We start from the raw sequence: 15,659 nt of genomic DNA, 5'->3' as shown, positions 1-15,659 counted from the left end.
CATACAGCATCTTATATACCACTTTAAGAGCCATATATCCTTTTTATGTAGTTGATAGCAAACCAGAGAATAATGGTCTAATTTGTATTCTGGATTGATGGTTCATACCATTAAGTGGAGTGTAGATTTTAGGGGAAAGTGGGGTTGGGAAGACAAATTGATTTGTAGTATGGATGAGAGAAATTTAGCACCAGTACTAGAGCTTAGATATCAGGAAGACAAGAGAAGATTCTAGAAGTGTTTCAGTGATAAATTTGCTGGGTTTGATATGGGTGGTAGGAAAGAGGAAGTCCTATCCATCTTTCTAATTTGGGTTTTAAGGTATAGGACACAACAGAAAACAACAATAGCAGCAGGCAGAGGAATGAAACAGCACGAGTGACTTACTTTATGAGAAAGTGACTATTGAGAATGCTGGAGAAGCTGGGTTGGGGTGTAGAAATGATGAGTTGGTTTATGGATTGCAGTATGCCTATGTGACATCAGAGGAAAAACTACTGACCCTCAGGACTAGAGAAAAAATCTGGACTGGTTCAGGTTAGTCTGTGTGTATTGCTTTGTAGTTATTGTGCTTCTTAAAGGTAATTTGCAGTTGCAGTGATTCTGTAGCATTTGGTTTTCCTGCCCTTTTCAAAGTTATTGATCCATGGCTTGACATGCCTAGACAATTCTGAGTGTTAGCTGACATTTGATACAAATCTAGTTTATTATATTGCTGGTGCAAATGAAATTAATCAGTTGAAGCAGATTGGTTATGTGTGGAGACTTGATTGTTAGTGACACTTGATAATAAGCGTGTCAGGGATCCTGAGACCACTCTCAGTTTCAGTGAACTGCTAGAAAGTCACAGAAAAGCTGTGACACTCATGCTTATAGTTAATTACACGAAAGGATACAGATTCATTTAGGAAAAACTTAGTTTTTTCCTTCCTATGTAGGGAAAATCCCAGTCCTTCCCAGCTGTGTGTTTATCTTCGGTATGTCTCCTTTACTACTCACACAGACTACTTCACTTCTGACACTTCTAGTTGCCAGATGTGGGGTTTTCCCCACAACAAAAGGGAAGTCTCTGTGGTACCAGCTGGGTATCCTACAATTAATTTGATTGTGACACGGTCTACCTGGGGGGAGTATCCGATCCCACAGGTTAAGCGTTCATTTCTCTCAGGTCCCCCACCCCCACCCCAGCACTCCCACACTTCAGACGCCAGTTCCAAGCCCAGGTTGTCACCTGCTCTTCTGACTAACTGGCTATAGATCGGAAGTTCCAGCAAACCTGTCCTTGAGTTCATTTAGGTTCATTTGTTAAAGTGGCTCACAGAACTCAGGGTAACACTTAAATTTGCCAGTTTACTAAAGGAGATGATAAAGGATACAGATGAAGAGATACAAAGAGCAAGATCCAGGAGGGCCCTAAGGGCAGGAGCTCTATCCAGGAAGGTCAATGAACTTTGTACTATGGGGATTTTTATGCAGGTTTCCTCCTGTAGGCACGATCAATTATTAACTCCCATTTCCAACCCCCCTCCCCTCTCTCTATAGGGTTGAAAACTCCAAACTTCTAATCAGGGCTTGGTCTTTCTGGCAACCAGCATCCATCTAGGAGCCGACCCAGAGTCGCCTCAGTAGAACAGAAGATGCTCCTAGTTCTCTTACACTTAGGAATTGAGTTTAGGAGTCCTATGTCAGGGGCAGGGTCAAAGGCAGATACTAGAACAAGAGATGTTCCTATTGCTCTTCTCGCTTAAGAAATTACAGGAGTTTTAGGAGCTCTGTGCCAGGACAGAGTGCCAGGGACAGACACCTATATGTATTTATATTATTTACATATATAAATATATATTTCTTATTATTTCACAAGGTTAAAATCAACAAAGGCAAAAGGCATAGAGGGCAGAGTTTAGGAGAAACCAGGTACAAGCTTCCAGTTCTCCTCTCCCAGTAGAATTGTAAGGACAGTGCTTTATTTTCCCAGCAACCATGTGTAACACATACAAACACATGAAATATTGCTAACCAGGAACCTCCTGAACTTTGGTGTGCAGGGTATTTATTGGGGGTCAGTCATATAGGCATGGACAGCCCACATGACTGCCCTTAGCTATTCTGGAGGTCAGACTGATACAGTGTGGCCCACAACTTCAAGCAAACTAAAAGAGATATTCAGCATGAAATCACATTGTTACATAAGCTATTTGCCCAAGATCTCAGGTATACAACGTAATCAGGCAGGATAATCCAAGAGCTCAGAAGTTATCTCAAAGGAGCTAATCAAGGGCCAGTCCTTTTCTTTGGAATGTGTAGGATGTGAGTACCCCTGGTCTTCTAAGTTACCCATTACTGCATATAAAGATTAAATATGAGTACACAGTTAACCCAAATTAACTCTAGTTGTCTCTGAAGCATGTGTGAAGTTGACATTCCTTAGATGATCTGTTGATATCTAATCTTCTAGGAAATGCTGTACACATTAATAGCAGTTTTCTATAACAGTGCCTCACAGGACATGATTTGTTAGCACATTTATTGGAGGTGGCATAAATCAGTAAAGGTGACGTAAATCAGGTCTTTGAGCTGAGTGTATCCTTATTGGCAGACTTTGAGTTGTTGGTGATTTTCCTTTGGTTCATATACCAGTTTTCAAGATTATTATCTCAAAACATGAACCATGTGGAGTTGTCAGTCTTTTGCGTGTGTGCATATATGCCTTCTGTTGTGTGTCTAGAGATCAGCTTTCTAGCAGTCTTCAAGTATCTGAACTATTAGCTGAAGTAAAAACTTTTAAAGCTTTCTAGCACAGAAAAACAGACATGAATAGTGAAAAATAATTGAAGTAGCCCAGGATTAGTAAAGACTTTGTTGGCACATCGTTAATCAGATGGTTAGCTGTACGAAGAGTATACTCATTGACTATTAGTGGCTGTAAAAGCCAGGTAGTTTAGGATGGAAATCAAAGAGAAAACCAAGAAAAAAGAATAGTAGAGGGGGCAGGTGTAAAATAACAGAAGCAGCTTACATGGGAAAAGGCAACAAAAGGTAAAATTACAAGCGTCCGAGACGTAGAGCTGCTGTTCAGCCTGATAATGGAGATGAGAAAAGCAAACTTTGATGAAAACAGAAGAAGCTGGAGTGGCCTGATAATCATGTGCGATGAATTTCAAAGTTTTTAGAACTTTTTTAATATGAAATCTTCAGGGGCACCGTGGTGGCTCAGTTGGTTAAGCGTCCAACTCTTGATTTTGTCTCAGGTCATGATCTCAGGGCCATAAGATTGAGTTTTGCTTCAGGCTCTGCCCTGGGTGTGGAGCCTTGCTTAAGATTCTCTCTCTCCCTCTCCTCCTCACCCCCCCTTAAATAAAAAAGAATGGGTGTTGAATTTTTCAGCGTCTGTGGAAATAACCATGATTTTTCTCCTTAAATCTGTTAATGTGACATATTAATGATATTTCTAAAATTGAACCATTTTTGCATTTCTTTTTTTTTTTTTTAAGATTTATTTGAGAGAAAGAGAAGGTGAGCAGGGGAGAGGAACGGGGGGGGGGGGGAGAGAAAATCCCAAGCAGACTCCCCCTTGAGCCATGCAGGGCTCTATCTCGTGACTGCAAGATCATGACCTGAGCTGAAACCAAGAGTCAGATGCTCAACCAACTGAGCCACCCAGGCGCCCCCCATCTTTGCATTTCTTAAGTAATTCCACTTGATCATCATACGTTGTTTTCTTAGTGTGGTATGGGATCCTGTTCATTAATGTTTTATTTAGAATTTTTGCACCAGTGTTCACATAATTGATACTGGTCTGCAGTTTTACTGTTATGCTGTCCTTATGAGGCATCAATATTATGTTTTTATTGCTTTTTAGAAGTTTAGGTGTTAACATTATGCTTCCTTTATTTCTTTATGCTCGAAAACAATTTATATAACATTGGGTCTGTCTGATCTTTGAAGAGTGGTAGTGTTGCCCTTGAAACTTTTGGATCTTGGTACTTCGTAGGGTTAGTTCCTTGATGATTTTCTTTATCTTTGCTATGGAAATTATCTTGTTTAAACTATCTATCTCTTCTGAGGTCAGTTTTTGTCAATTGTTGTCCTAGGAAATTACTCATTTCATCTAGATTTTACTAGATTTACTTCCATGTACTATTTACTGTTCTTTTATTTTTAGCCTTTTTGAATTACTTAATTTTAGATGTGTCTCTTGTACACAGCATAGAATTGGGTTCTGTTTTGGGAGTCAATTTAAGAATCTTTTTCTTGTTTATAGGTGAGTTAATCCTGTTCATATTGTTTCATATGTTTAGTTTCAACTCTGCCACGTTATTTTGTATAGTATTTTGTGTGTGTTTTATTTTCTATTTAGTGTGCTTTTTTTCTCATTTTGGTATTTAGGTTTTTGTTCTAATGTTACCTTTATATTTACACCTTTTATAATGCCCTTTTCTTCTACTATCTGTTTTGATAGTTTTAAATAGTATTTTTTGACTCCTGTCTAATATCTATACAATAATCGAGGAGCTTATTCTGTTTTCTGTTTTCTCTTGCTTCGTCCTTCCATTTTTGAGTCTGCTTATCTTTTGTCAAATTTAGGGAATTTTCTGCCATTATTTCTTTAAATATTTTTCAGCTCCACTTCTCTTGGGACTCTTGATGGCACAGTGTTAGACCCTTTGTTACTGTTCTATAACTGTCATGAAGTTTGTTTCTCCTGTTATTCAAATTGGGTGATTTGTATTGATCTATCTTTGAATTGATTGATTTTTTTTTCCCTTTCTCCATTTTACCAGTGACTCCTTCCGGTGAGTTTTAAATTTGGATTATTGACTTTTTCAGTTTAAAATTTTCTGTTTGGCTCTTCTTTATGTCTTCTGTTTCTTTACTGAGATTTCCTATATTTATTTGTTTTAAATATATTCATAATTGCTCACTGAAGTACTTTTATGATAGTTCCTTGAAAATCTTTGTCAGATAATTTCAGTATCTGTGTCATCTTGGAATTGACATCTGTTGACTGTCGTTTACCTTTTGAGTTGAGATGTTCCTGATTCTTGGTATGACAAGTTATTTTCATTTGTTAGCCTGCACATTTTGGGTGTTATGTTATGCGACTCTGGTTTCTCTGTAAATCTTGTTACCTGTTACTGCCAGACTGGGTAGTAGACAGGCTCTGCCCACACATACAACATCTGCAGACACCCTTCAGTAGGGAGGCCTTAATGCTGGGGTGGGGTGGTAGGTGGGCTCAGCTCATAGGCGTAGCTCCCTTCTGTCCTCCCCTTTTTGAAGTGCAATATTTCTGTTTTTTCAGAACATACACCATTTATAAATTACTCTTCCACTCCTATCCCACGTTTATTTTTGTCTGTGATCTACAATGAAGTATTTCCACATCCATCATGAGTGGAGTGACGCTCATCCTCTAGTGCAGAAGGTATCAGCGGATTTTTCTGAAAAGGATGGATAGTAAATATCATAGGCTTTTGGAACCACATGGTCTCTGTCCCACTAACGTGAGGTAGTTTTGCTAGGATATGTTACTTTTAAACACTTTACTCTCTTCCCCTCTCCTCTTCTCTGAAGTCTTACATAGGCTTGGGGCAGGAGGCCCAGACGAAAACTAGAATTTAATTTTTTCTTTTCTTACATATAATTTGAAATTTGTAGTATTCTCTGATTCCTACTAATGCTGAAGGTGTGGGCTATATGTATTTGTTTGTTTGTTTGTTTGTTTTTAAGATCTTATTATTTATTAGAGGGCACACGAGCAGGGGGAAGAGGCAGAAGGAGAAGCAGACTCCCCGCTAAGCAGGGAGCCTAACTGCGGGGCTTGATTCCAGAACTCTGAGATCATGACCTTAGCTGAGGGCAGATGCTTAACCAACTGAGCCACCCAGGTGCCCCTAAATGTGGTTTTATTTGCTCTTTTTATTCATCTCTTTACTTTTTGAAGGATATGTAGATGGATTTTATTTTATTTTTTAGGATTTTATTTATTTATTTAACAGAGATAGAGACAGCCAGCGAGAGAGGGAACACAAGCAGGGGGAGTGGGAGAGGAAGAAGCAGGCTCATAGCAGAGGAGCCTGATGTGGGGCTCGATCCCACAACGCAGGGATCACTCCCTGAGCTGAAGGCAGATGCTTAATGACTGTGCCACCCAGGCGCCCCTGTAGATGGGTTTTAATTCAGGTGGCATTAATTTAAAGCAACAGAATGTGTTTAATTTGGATACCTTAGTAAGAAGCATCTCTGATTTCACATGAATAAGACCCGTGCTTACATATAAACTCTTTGACTTTGAGTGAGTCAACAAACCTAAGTCTTTCTTTTATTTTTTTATTATTTGCAAAATCAGATGGGTATGGGGCATGGTTTATATTCTCTGCTCTTCACTTGGAGACCTTTTTCAAGGGCTTTGCAAATAATTAACTTTTTCCCCCAAAGCTAAAATGCCAACTTATTTCTTTTATCTGTTTACTTTAATAGCCTGAAAATTTAATTACATTGCTAAACATGTTTGAAAACCACTAGTATCCTTTTGGTGTCTTCTAGCATTGAAGCAGCTGGTATATGGTCTTGTTCTGTATATAAAGTGTTTCCTTGTGATTATTAGGTACTCAGTTTGTGGGGCAGAGAGAAAACTTTTCTGCCTTTTTTTTTTTTTTAAAGATTTATTAGAGAGAGAGAGAGAGAGCATGTGCACACACACAGCAAGGGAAGAGGCAGAAGGAGAGGGAGAGAATCTGAAACAGGCTCGACTCCTTACTGAGTATGGAGCCTGATGCTGGGCTTGATCTCACTACCCTGAGATCATGACCTCAGCTGAAATCAAGAGTCATATGCTTAATGGACTGAGCCACCCAGGCGACCTCTGCCTATTTTTAAATTCATCTATCTGATACATAAATGCAGAAGTTAGGGTAAAAGTTGTCTCAGACTTCTGTCTCCTTTTTGTGAAGAATGATCTGAGGTAGGCATTGAGAGAGTTCTCTGCTGCTTAGTAGATTTATTCGGTAAGCAGGTATGTTTGCCACCAGTCTAAAATATAAAGTTTAATTACTTTTTATGTCACCACCCCGAAGTATGTTAAGTATTTTAAGCGTTCAAACAAATACCTAACCTGGTAATTCTTTTTTACTTTCTGTAGATTCTTGTAGATACAGTTTGGGCTCTGTCATACCTGACAGATGGAGGTAATGAGCAGATACAGATGGTTATTGATTCAGGGGTTGTACCATTTCTTGTGCCCCTTCTGAGCCACCAGGAAGTGAAAGTTCAAGTAAGTATCTTATTTTTCTTATATAGAATTGTGTTTGCTATATAACCTGTTAACTTGAAAAACTAGGCTTCACTTCTGTCTCTATGTACATAACTTCCATATTTCTCCTCTGTTTTACTGAATCTGATTTTGTTGGTTTCTAAATCTTTATCTCACCCAGATTCTTTGCAGAGTTTCAGACTGACAATAGACAATTGTCCTCGAGGTCTTGGACATCTCCTCTAAGAACTCCTTCAAGCATTCCATTGGCATTTTACCAGACAAAATTAAAATGTATCATCTTCTCCCACAAACCTGCTCCTCTTTATATATCCCCTTTCAGTAGACCACATAGTCCAAGCTTGAAACCTTGATTCCTCCTTTCATTTCCCCTCCATTGCAGAGTCCTATTAATTCTCATTATAGAGCTTTCACATCTGTCTGCCCCTTATGTATCTAGAGCCACTGATTTAGTTCAAGACTCTTTTTTTTCCCCTCCAAATAATTGCAACAGCATCCTAACTGCATTTCCTCCTCTCTCCTTTCTCCACACTCTAATTAGGGGTGGGTGGCTGATAGGTATTCATTCCACTTCTGCCAAAGTGACTGTCTAGATGGAAATATGCGCCCATTCCAGGCCTTTATTAAAATATTTCTGTGGTACTAATTTAGTAAGAGATAAAAAAATAGCTGCTGTTAAAATGAACCTTTACTTTTTAAATTTTCATTTCTTTTTATTTTTTGAATCTTTGAGCAGTTTTTCACACAATTTTTCTATATAGTTCCATTTTTTACAAGACTTGTTTAAAATTCAAAATTGCCTCCCAGTTCTACGTAGTACTTTGTCTAAGAATACAGTAAGTGTCAGTCATTTAGCCCTTGCATTTTTACATTTTCTCAGGATTATGAAAAATGTAGAATCCACTTTATAAACAAATGAATTTATAGAAAGTGTTTTATCCCCACCGCAGACAGCAGCACTCAGAGCAGTTGGCAACATAGTGACTGGCACCGATGAGCAGACCCAGGTTGTTCTCAACTGTGATGTCCTTTCACACTTCCCGAATCTCTTATCACACCCAAAAGAGAAAATAAATAAGGTAAAGCACTCTCTGTATATTTCATATCTAACTGTCCCCTTGTTTTCTGTTGCTATTTGTTTGATCATGATTGTCTTCAAAACCACTGTAGTTAAGATGAGAATTATTTCAAGTCACCTCCGCAGTTATTTTGTTATAAGTGCTGCCCTAATAAAATAACCAGTGTTTTTATTTAAATATATTGGGCAGTAGCCAGAATCAGTAAATTAGTAGCCACTAAGTGAGAATATGTAAAAAATCTCTCATTGGATGGCTGGTAACTTTTATAAACAGAGAGATCATAATTTAATCTCCCTGTGAAATTAGATTGGACCAAAAGCGGCAGTGCCTAAATTAAAGATCAAAAAAGTCCTTTTTAAAAAAAATTTCAATGTTGAGATACAAACTTATTGTTAAATATATACTTAAGTACTGAATTCCTTTTGTGTCTGCCTTATTTCACACTGCGTAATTTTTTTAAGGTTCATCCATGTTGGAGCATGTATCAGAACTTCATTTCCTTTTATAGCTGAATAAATATTCCATTGTACATATATACCACATTCTGTTTATCCATTCATCTGTTGATGGACACTTGGAGTTTTTCTACCTTTTGGCTGTTGTGAATAATGTTGCAGTGAACACTGGCATGCAAGTGTCTATTTGGGTCCCTGCTTTCAGTTCTTTTGGGTATATATCTAGGAGTAGAACTGCCCAGTCATATGGTAATTCTATGTTTAGCTTTTTGAGGAACTGCCAAATTGTTTTCCGTAGTGGCTGTACCATTTTACATTTCCACAAGCACTGTATAAGGGTTCCAGTTCCTTTTTTTAAATTATTATTACTAGTAGCTGTGAAGTGATGTCTTGTGGTTTTGATTTGCATTTAGTTTAATGTAGTTTTATCTTCCTGAAATGCCACTATCCCCAGAACCAACAGAATTGATCATTTCTTCTGTGTCATAGCTATATTTGTATAGTTACTCAACTATAATTTGACAGTTGGATTCTTAAGAAAAGTATGTTGTCAGAAAGTGCATTTTATGAATACATTTGTTCCATTGAGGGGAAAGAAGCCAGTCTTTTAGACTCTGGGCCAGTTATTTTTACTGTAGAAATTTCAATAATCTAGGTGATTTTTACAGCTAAGTGTATTCCATAATTGGAAACAGAGCTGAGAAGTGAGGAAGCCGGACAGAAGTGGGTGCAGAGAAGTTCTGGCCTGTGATCGATATGCCTAAGTGAAGGTATCATGGGGGAAAGAAAAAGGGTTCAGATAGATTCCTGCTCAGCCTCAGCAGCCAGTTAGTCTCCTCAGAAGTTTTTCACCTTGAGCACGTGTGTTATTTGCACTTGGGATCATCAGGGGACCCTCAAGGTGGAATAAAACTCAGTTTTATTCCTTCAGCACTTTCTTTAAAGATTGATTGATTGATTGATTGATTTTAGAGAGAGAACACACTCAAGTGAGTGCGGTTGGTAGGTGGGGGAGGGTGGGTGGCGAGGGAGAGAGAGTATCCGAGCAGACTGCCCACTGAGTGCAGAGCCCAACATGGGGCTTGATTGCATGACCCTGAAATCATGACCTGAGCCCAAATCAAGAGTTTGACACTTAACTGACTAAGCCACCCAGGCACCCCATATTCCCTCAGCATTTTAGTTTGAAATTTTTCAAACCTACGGGAAATTTGCAAGAATAGTATAGTGAACCCCTATATACCCTAAGCACTGATTTACCAGTTGTTAACATCTTACTAAAATTGGATGGCAAAATAAATTTTCAGTTAACTTTTTTAATTGTAGAAGAGACAACATTTGACACTAAAATTAAAATAGAACCTGCTGGTTTGTGACTTACAAATCCCTTTAAGGTTATAATAAAATTTGTTATATAGACCCATCCCAGACTAAGTAGATACTTAATTTCTAAATATGTCTTGCAAGTAAATATTTTTATAATAAAGCAATTCTCCTTTCCTAGAAGTAGTTTTAACAGACTGTTAGGAAATCGAGTCTTTTATTTACTTCTGTCCTTATCTTTTAAAGGGATCTTAAAGCACCAAAAATGTAAGCTGCATGAGTAAAGGTTTTTTTGGTCTGTTTTGTTCACTGCCGTATTACCATTGTCTAAAATAGTGGCCTAGCTTGCGTAGGCATACATTATATTGGATGGATAAATGCTAGCTTAATGGGGCCCAACCAAATATTATGGTTAGAAGTTTCCTTGTAATTTGTTCAAAATGAGAGATTCTGTGTCACCTAATTGCTTTTTAGATGCATTCCCCCTAATGCAGCTCAAGTGATTTTGTTATAGCATATGTAAACTACATTAAAATAAAAATATAAATGCATTAAAAATAATTTTTCAAACAAAGGTACCCTGTATTTTGTTCATTTATAGGAAGCAGTGTGGTTCCTTTCCAACATAACAGCAGGCAACCAGCAACAAGTTCAAGCTGTAATAGACGCTGGATTAATTCCTATGATTATTCATCAGCTTGCTAAGGTCAGTGGTATTAGGAGTTTATCGTGTACATTAATATATTATAACCAAGATTTTTTGAATGAAGAATTCATATAATCATTTCTTTCTTAACCTTCAGGGGGACTTTGGAACGCAAAAAGAAGCTGCTTGGGCAATTAGCAACTTAACGATAAGTGGCAGAAAAGATCAAGTGAGTTTGGAGAAACTCTTGGGATTGTTAAAACTGAAAAGTATACTACTCTTTTATGTTTAGAAGCTGCTGATTGTTTATAAGCCCTGTGCTATGTTCTTTTGGGGGAAAAGATAATTATATAAATAAAAATGTTTCTTTTGTTGCCTAGGTTGAGTACCTTGTACAGCAGAATGTAATACCACCATTCTGTAATTTACTGTCTGTGAAAGATTCTCAAGTTGTTCAGGTGGTCCTCGATGGTCTGAAAAACATTCTGATAATGGCTGGTGATGAAGCAAGCACAATAGCTGAAATCATAGAAGAATGTGGAGGTAAGGGGGACTGAAGAAAACAGTTGAGCACTGGAATGCTGGAATAGTACTTCCTTTAAAGACAACTAACGAGGAAGAAAACTGTCAGGAAACATTGCTGCTCCCTCATCAAAGTATGTTGCTGTCCTTCGTTTGCTATATCCACAGAGGGTTTTCCAACAAGCATGAGTCCATACTCTGGAAAAACTGGTTGTGAAGGTCATTCCGTGCCTTCCTAGAGGTTTTTGTTGCTTTTTAGGTACCATAAACACTCCTCTTGAAGTCACAGTGCGTGATTAAAAGCTCGAGAACCACTATAGTAGAGAAACTTATAAGCTTTGTTTAATCCAGAATTTCTTAGAATCCGTGACAATGAAACTCTTTTTTCATGTTAACACCTAATATCATGTGATTCTGTGGACCTTACTTTGTGAAATACTGCTCCATATTGTTGGAAAAGACATTTCAAGAAAGAATACTCTTAAGGATTTAAATTTATAGACTTGTGCATCTGATGTATGGAATAAATATATTGGGAATAGAAATGAAGGCATTCTACAGTTCTGAAAAATTGTTTCCCAATTTCTTTGTGGCTATAGGATATAAGCACCCTATTTGATTGCTTTCTTGGAAGAAATTACTTCAAAATCTAAAGCTTTGTCTTCTATTTGTATCAGTTAATCAGAAGTTTCTGAAAATTTGTTGTTATACAAAAGTAATAACATTTGGAAAACGAAGGGAAAGTTAGAAATTACTATATGAGATAGTGCGCTTCTACTAACACAGTCTGGGGAGGCATCGGTTTGAGTTCCGTCACTAACTTGCCATGCAGTCTGAAGTAAATCGCTTTACATCTCTGGACCATAGCTTCCTCATCTGTCAAATGGAGTGTTTAGGTGTTTTTTTAACTGTCTGCCTCAGATACAAGGGTACCTCAAGCATTTCTAGAAAGGAAGAAATTAGTGGGATGCTGGTCCTCCAACCAGAGCAGCTCAGTTTTATCTGTTTTCTAGAAAACTGTCATCTTTGGGGAGTGGTGGGAAGGTGTTCTGAGTTCTTTTGGATTTTCATGGTGAGAATGAACATAGTTTTTTATTTATGTCTGCTTAATTATTTGATTTTTTTTGTTTTTATCAGGTTTGGAGAAAATTGAAGTTTTACAGCAACATGAAAATGAAGACATATATAAATTAGCATTTGAAATCATAGATCAGTATTTCTCTGGTGATGATGTAAGTATACATTAAAGTATGGTATGCCTGCATGTACATTAAAAACTAAGTTTACTAAGAATTTTCCTTTTGTCATTAATACGACAAGTTTATACTATATTTCTATCAGATCTCTTGAGGTGGCACTTTTTAGTTATTTTTAATCTAAATTTTAAAAAATTAATAATTGTTTTCCATCAATCGATTTTTTAATCTTTTTTTTTTTAAGATTTTATTTATTTATTTGACAGAGAGAGTGTAAGAGTGGGGGAGGGGCAGAGAGAGAGGGAGACACAGACTCTCCCCTGTGCAGGGAGCCTGACGCAGAGCTCAATCCCAGGACCCTGGGATCATGACCTGAGCCGAAGGCAGACGCTAAACTGACTGAGCCACCCAGGTGCCCCCATCAATCAGTTTTTTTAGTAGTGTGTCTGAAACATGATTAGAAGGTAAAAATACAAAAACAGGTCTTTGAGGGGCACTTGGCTGGCTCAGTCGGTAAAGCATGAGACTCTTGATCTCAGGTTGGAAGTTTGAGCCCCACATTGGGCATACAGATAACTTTAAAAAAAAGAAAGAAAGTTCTTGTTGCATTTGTAATCTGTTAAATGGGAAGAAATAGTACAATTCACTCTTGAACAACAAGTGTTTGAACTGCACAGGTCCACCTGTAAGTAGAATTTTTTTTTTTTTTTAAATAAATGCAGTACAATACTATAAATGTATTTTCTGGGGCACCTGGGTGGCTCAGTCAGTTAGGTATCTGACTGGCTCAAGTCATGATCTCAGGGTCCTGGGATCGAGTCCCCTGTGGGGCTCCCCCCTCAGTGGGAGTCTGCTTGTCCCTCTGCCCCTCCCCCTGCTTATGCTCTCTCTCAGATAAATAAAATCTTTCCAAAAAATGTATTTTCTCTTTCATATGATTTTCTTAGTAACATTTTCTTTTCTCTAGCTTACTTCATCCTAAAAATACAGTACATAATACATATAACATACAAAATATGTGTTAATCAACTGTTTATGTTATCGGTAAGGCTTCCTGTCAACAGTAGGCTATTCGTAAGCTATTAAGTTTTTGGGAGTCAGAAGTTATCCTTGGATTTTTGACTCTACATTGGGGAGGGGGTTGGTGCCCTAGCCCCCATGTTGTTCAAGGGTCACCTGTAATTTTAGAAATGATGTGTGGGGCGCCTGGGTGGCACAGCGGTTAAGCGCCTGCCTTCGGCTCAGGGCGTGATCCCGGCGTTGTGGGATCAAGCCCCACATCAGGCTCTTCAGTTATGAGCCTGCTTCTTCCTCTCACGCTCCCCCTGCTTGTGTTCCCTCTCTCGCTGGCTGTCTCTATCTCTGTCAAATAAATAAATAAAATCTTTAAAAAAAAAAAAAAAAAAGAAATGATGTGTGTTCAGATAGGTAAAATAAGTCTATGGATACAGAAACTTAAGACTGGGGCAGAGATGGGGGAGGGGATGAAATAATTGGAGCGATGTTTAAATGTGTGTTCAGCTTAATTAAATTGTTAAATCACTTGGGGCACCTGGGTGGCTCAGTCCCCTCTAACTCTTGGACTCCTGATATTGGCTGAGGTCATGATCTCAGGGTTGTGAGATTGAGCCCCACTTTGGGCTCCGCAGTCAGCAGGGAGTCTGCTGGAGATTTTCTTTCCCTCTCCCCGCCCGCCCCCGCTCACATGCCCGCACTCACTCTCTCTAAAATAAATATATCTTAAAAAATAAAAAAGTAAATTGTTAAATTTCTTAATAATATCATTGATTTATTTAAATATTTAATTGATTGAAACCTAGAGAATGATTATACAACATGTGTATAGAACTCTCATAAGAAGTAAGTTCTGCTTATACCATAATATGTAGTATCTTAACATAATAAGGACTTTTTTTTTTTTGCTCTTTATAGATTGATGAAGATCCTAGCCTCATTCCTGAAGCAACACAAGGAGGTACTTACAATTTTGACCCAACAGCCAACCTTCAAACAAAAGAATTTAATTTTTAAGTTCAATTGAGTGCAGCATCTTTCCCAATTCAATACGAAGCACCACCAGATGGCTACCACATGACAAGAAGAACAACAACAAAAGGCTCCAAAACACACATGCCTCTTCGTTTTGATGCTTCTAAAGCAAGCCATGTCTCAGTCACTTTGCAGTTGCCAAAAGTTACTATCACATGGACTGTAAATGCATATGCATGATTTCCTAAACTGTTTTAGAATTCTCCTTAACAATCTCAACTACCCTATTTTTCCCTGTTCCCTGGTGCCACACGCTGACAACTGCAGTCTCCAGTTTAGAATATTCCGTAGTGGTGGCATGTCAGCTGCCCACTTGATACTCCTTTGGAAAATGGTGCGCTGTGGATCAAGACACTTTGGTATGATGCATATACACATTGGAAGACTTTAAAGAGGTGCAGTCTGATCTGAGCCTCCATCACTGTCCTCCACAAACATATTTTCATATTCTTTATGTGGAAGAATAGATTTTAAAGTACAAGCCAAATGATTTTCATTGGTGGAACTGACACACAAAAAAAGTAACTTAAAAAAAGAAACTTGGTTATTGATTAAACAGATAAGTTTTAAAAAACTGTGCTTCATCTACCAGTAATTGATGTGTTTATTATCTGCCTCAGAAGCCAGGGTTGGAGGAAGAACTTTAGCTATGGATGGTAATGCTTTCGCCATTATACCTAATTTTTGAGAACAGCAAGCCCTATTTGACCACTCACTTCAGCCTGTGTGTTCCTGCTGTTTTGAAGTAATCAAATGCTGTGCATGGTCTTTTACCTGAGCTGCAACCTGTTACGGACTTGAACTTCTGTTTAAGTTGAAAGCAAGAGTTCCTCACTATAAAGAAAAAAAAAACAAATAAAAAACAACAAAAAAAAAACAAAGGTCTAAAGTCCTGATTGGTGATGTTTAAAAAAAAAATCTTGCTTTCAGCTTTCAGGAGTTAATATTTTTTGTTTTAAATTGATAATTGGATATGGTTGATTTATATTGGGTTTAAACTGTGGAGCTTTCATGTTTACTGTAATTTAGTCTTAAAATATTTTTTACTTAGTAACCAGTGCTTTTGATAATGTGGTTGGCAACAAACCAGCAACTATTTAGAAGTGTTATAAAACT

General features: G+C 37.8%; 1 protein-coding gene across 1 annotated transcript in view; it reads left to right on the top strand.

Moving 5' to 3' along the window:
* KPNA3 (karyopherin subunit alpha 3) overlaps window positions 1–15,424 on the top strand; it is an 89,078-nt gene extending 73,654 nt beyond the window's left edge. The window contains exons 11-17 of the mRNA XM_026493226.4: window positions 7,142–7,273; window positions 8,224–8,352; window positions 10,732–10,836; window positions 10,934–11,005; window positions 11,157–11,319; window positions 12,436–12,530; window positions 14,427–15,424. Of these exons, the coding sequence (XP_026349011.1) occupies window positions 7,142–7,273; window positions 8,224–8,352; window positions 10,732–10,836; window positions 10,934–11,005; window positions 11,157–11,319; window positions 12,436–12,530; window positions 14,427–14,525 (795 nt within the window). The 3' untranslated portion in view covers window positions 14,526–15,424. The remainder of the gene's footprint in view (window positions 1–7,141; window positions 7,274–8,223; window positions 8,353–10,731; window positions 10,837–10,933; window positions 11,006–11,156; window positions 11,320–12,435; window positions 12,531–14,426) is intronic.
* Window positions 15,425–15,659: the final 235 nt, after the last annotated feature.

The sequence above is a fragment of the Ursus arctos genome, unplaced genomic scaffold, assembly GCF_023065955.2.
Source record: "Ursus arctos isolate Adak ecotype North America unplaced genomic scaffold, UrsArc2.0 scaffold_10, whole genome shotgun sequence".
Classification (NCBI taxonomy): Eukaryota; Metazoa; Chordata; class Mammalia; order Carnivora; family Ursidae; genus Ursus; species Ursus arctos.
This window is presented reverse-complemented; position numbering and strand designations above follow the sequence as displayed.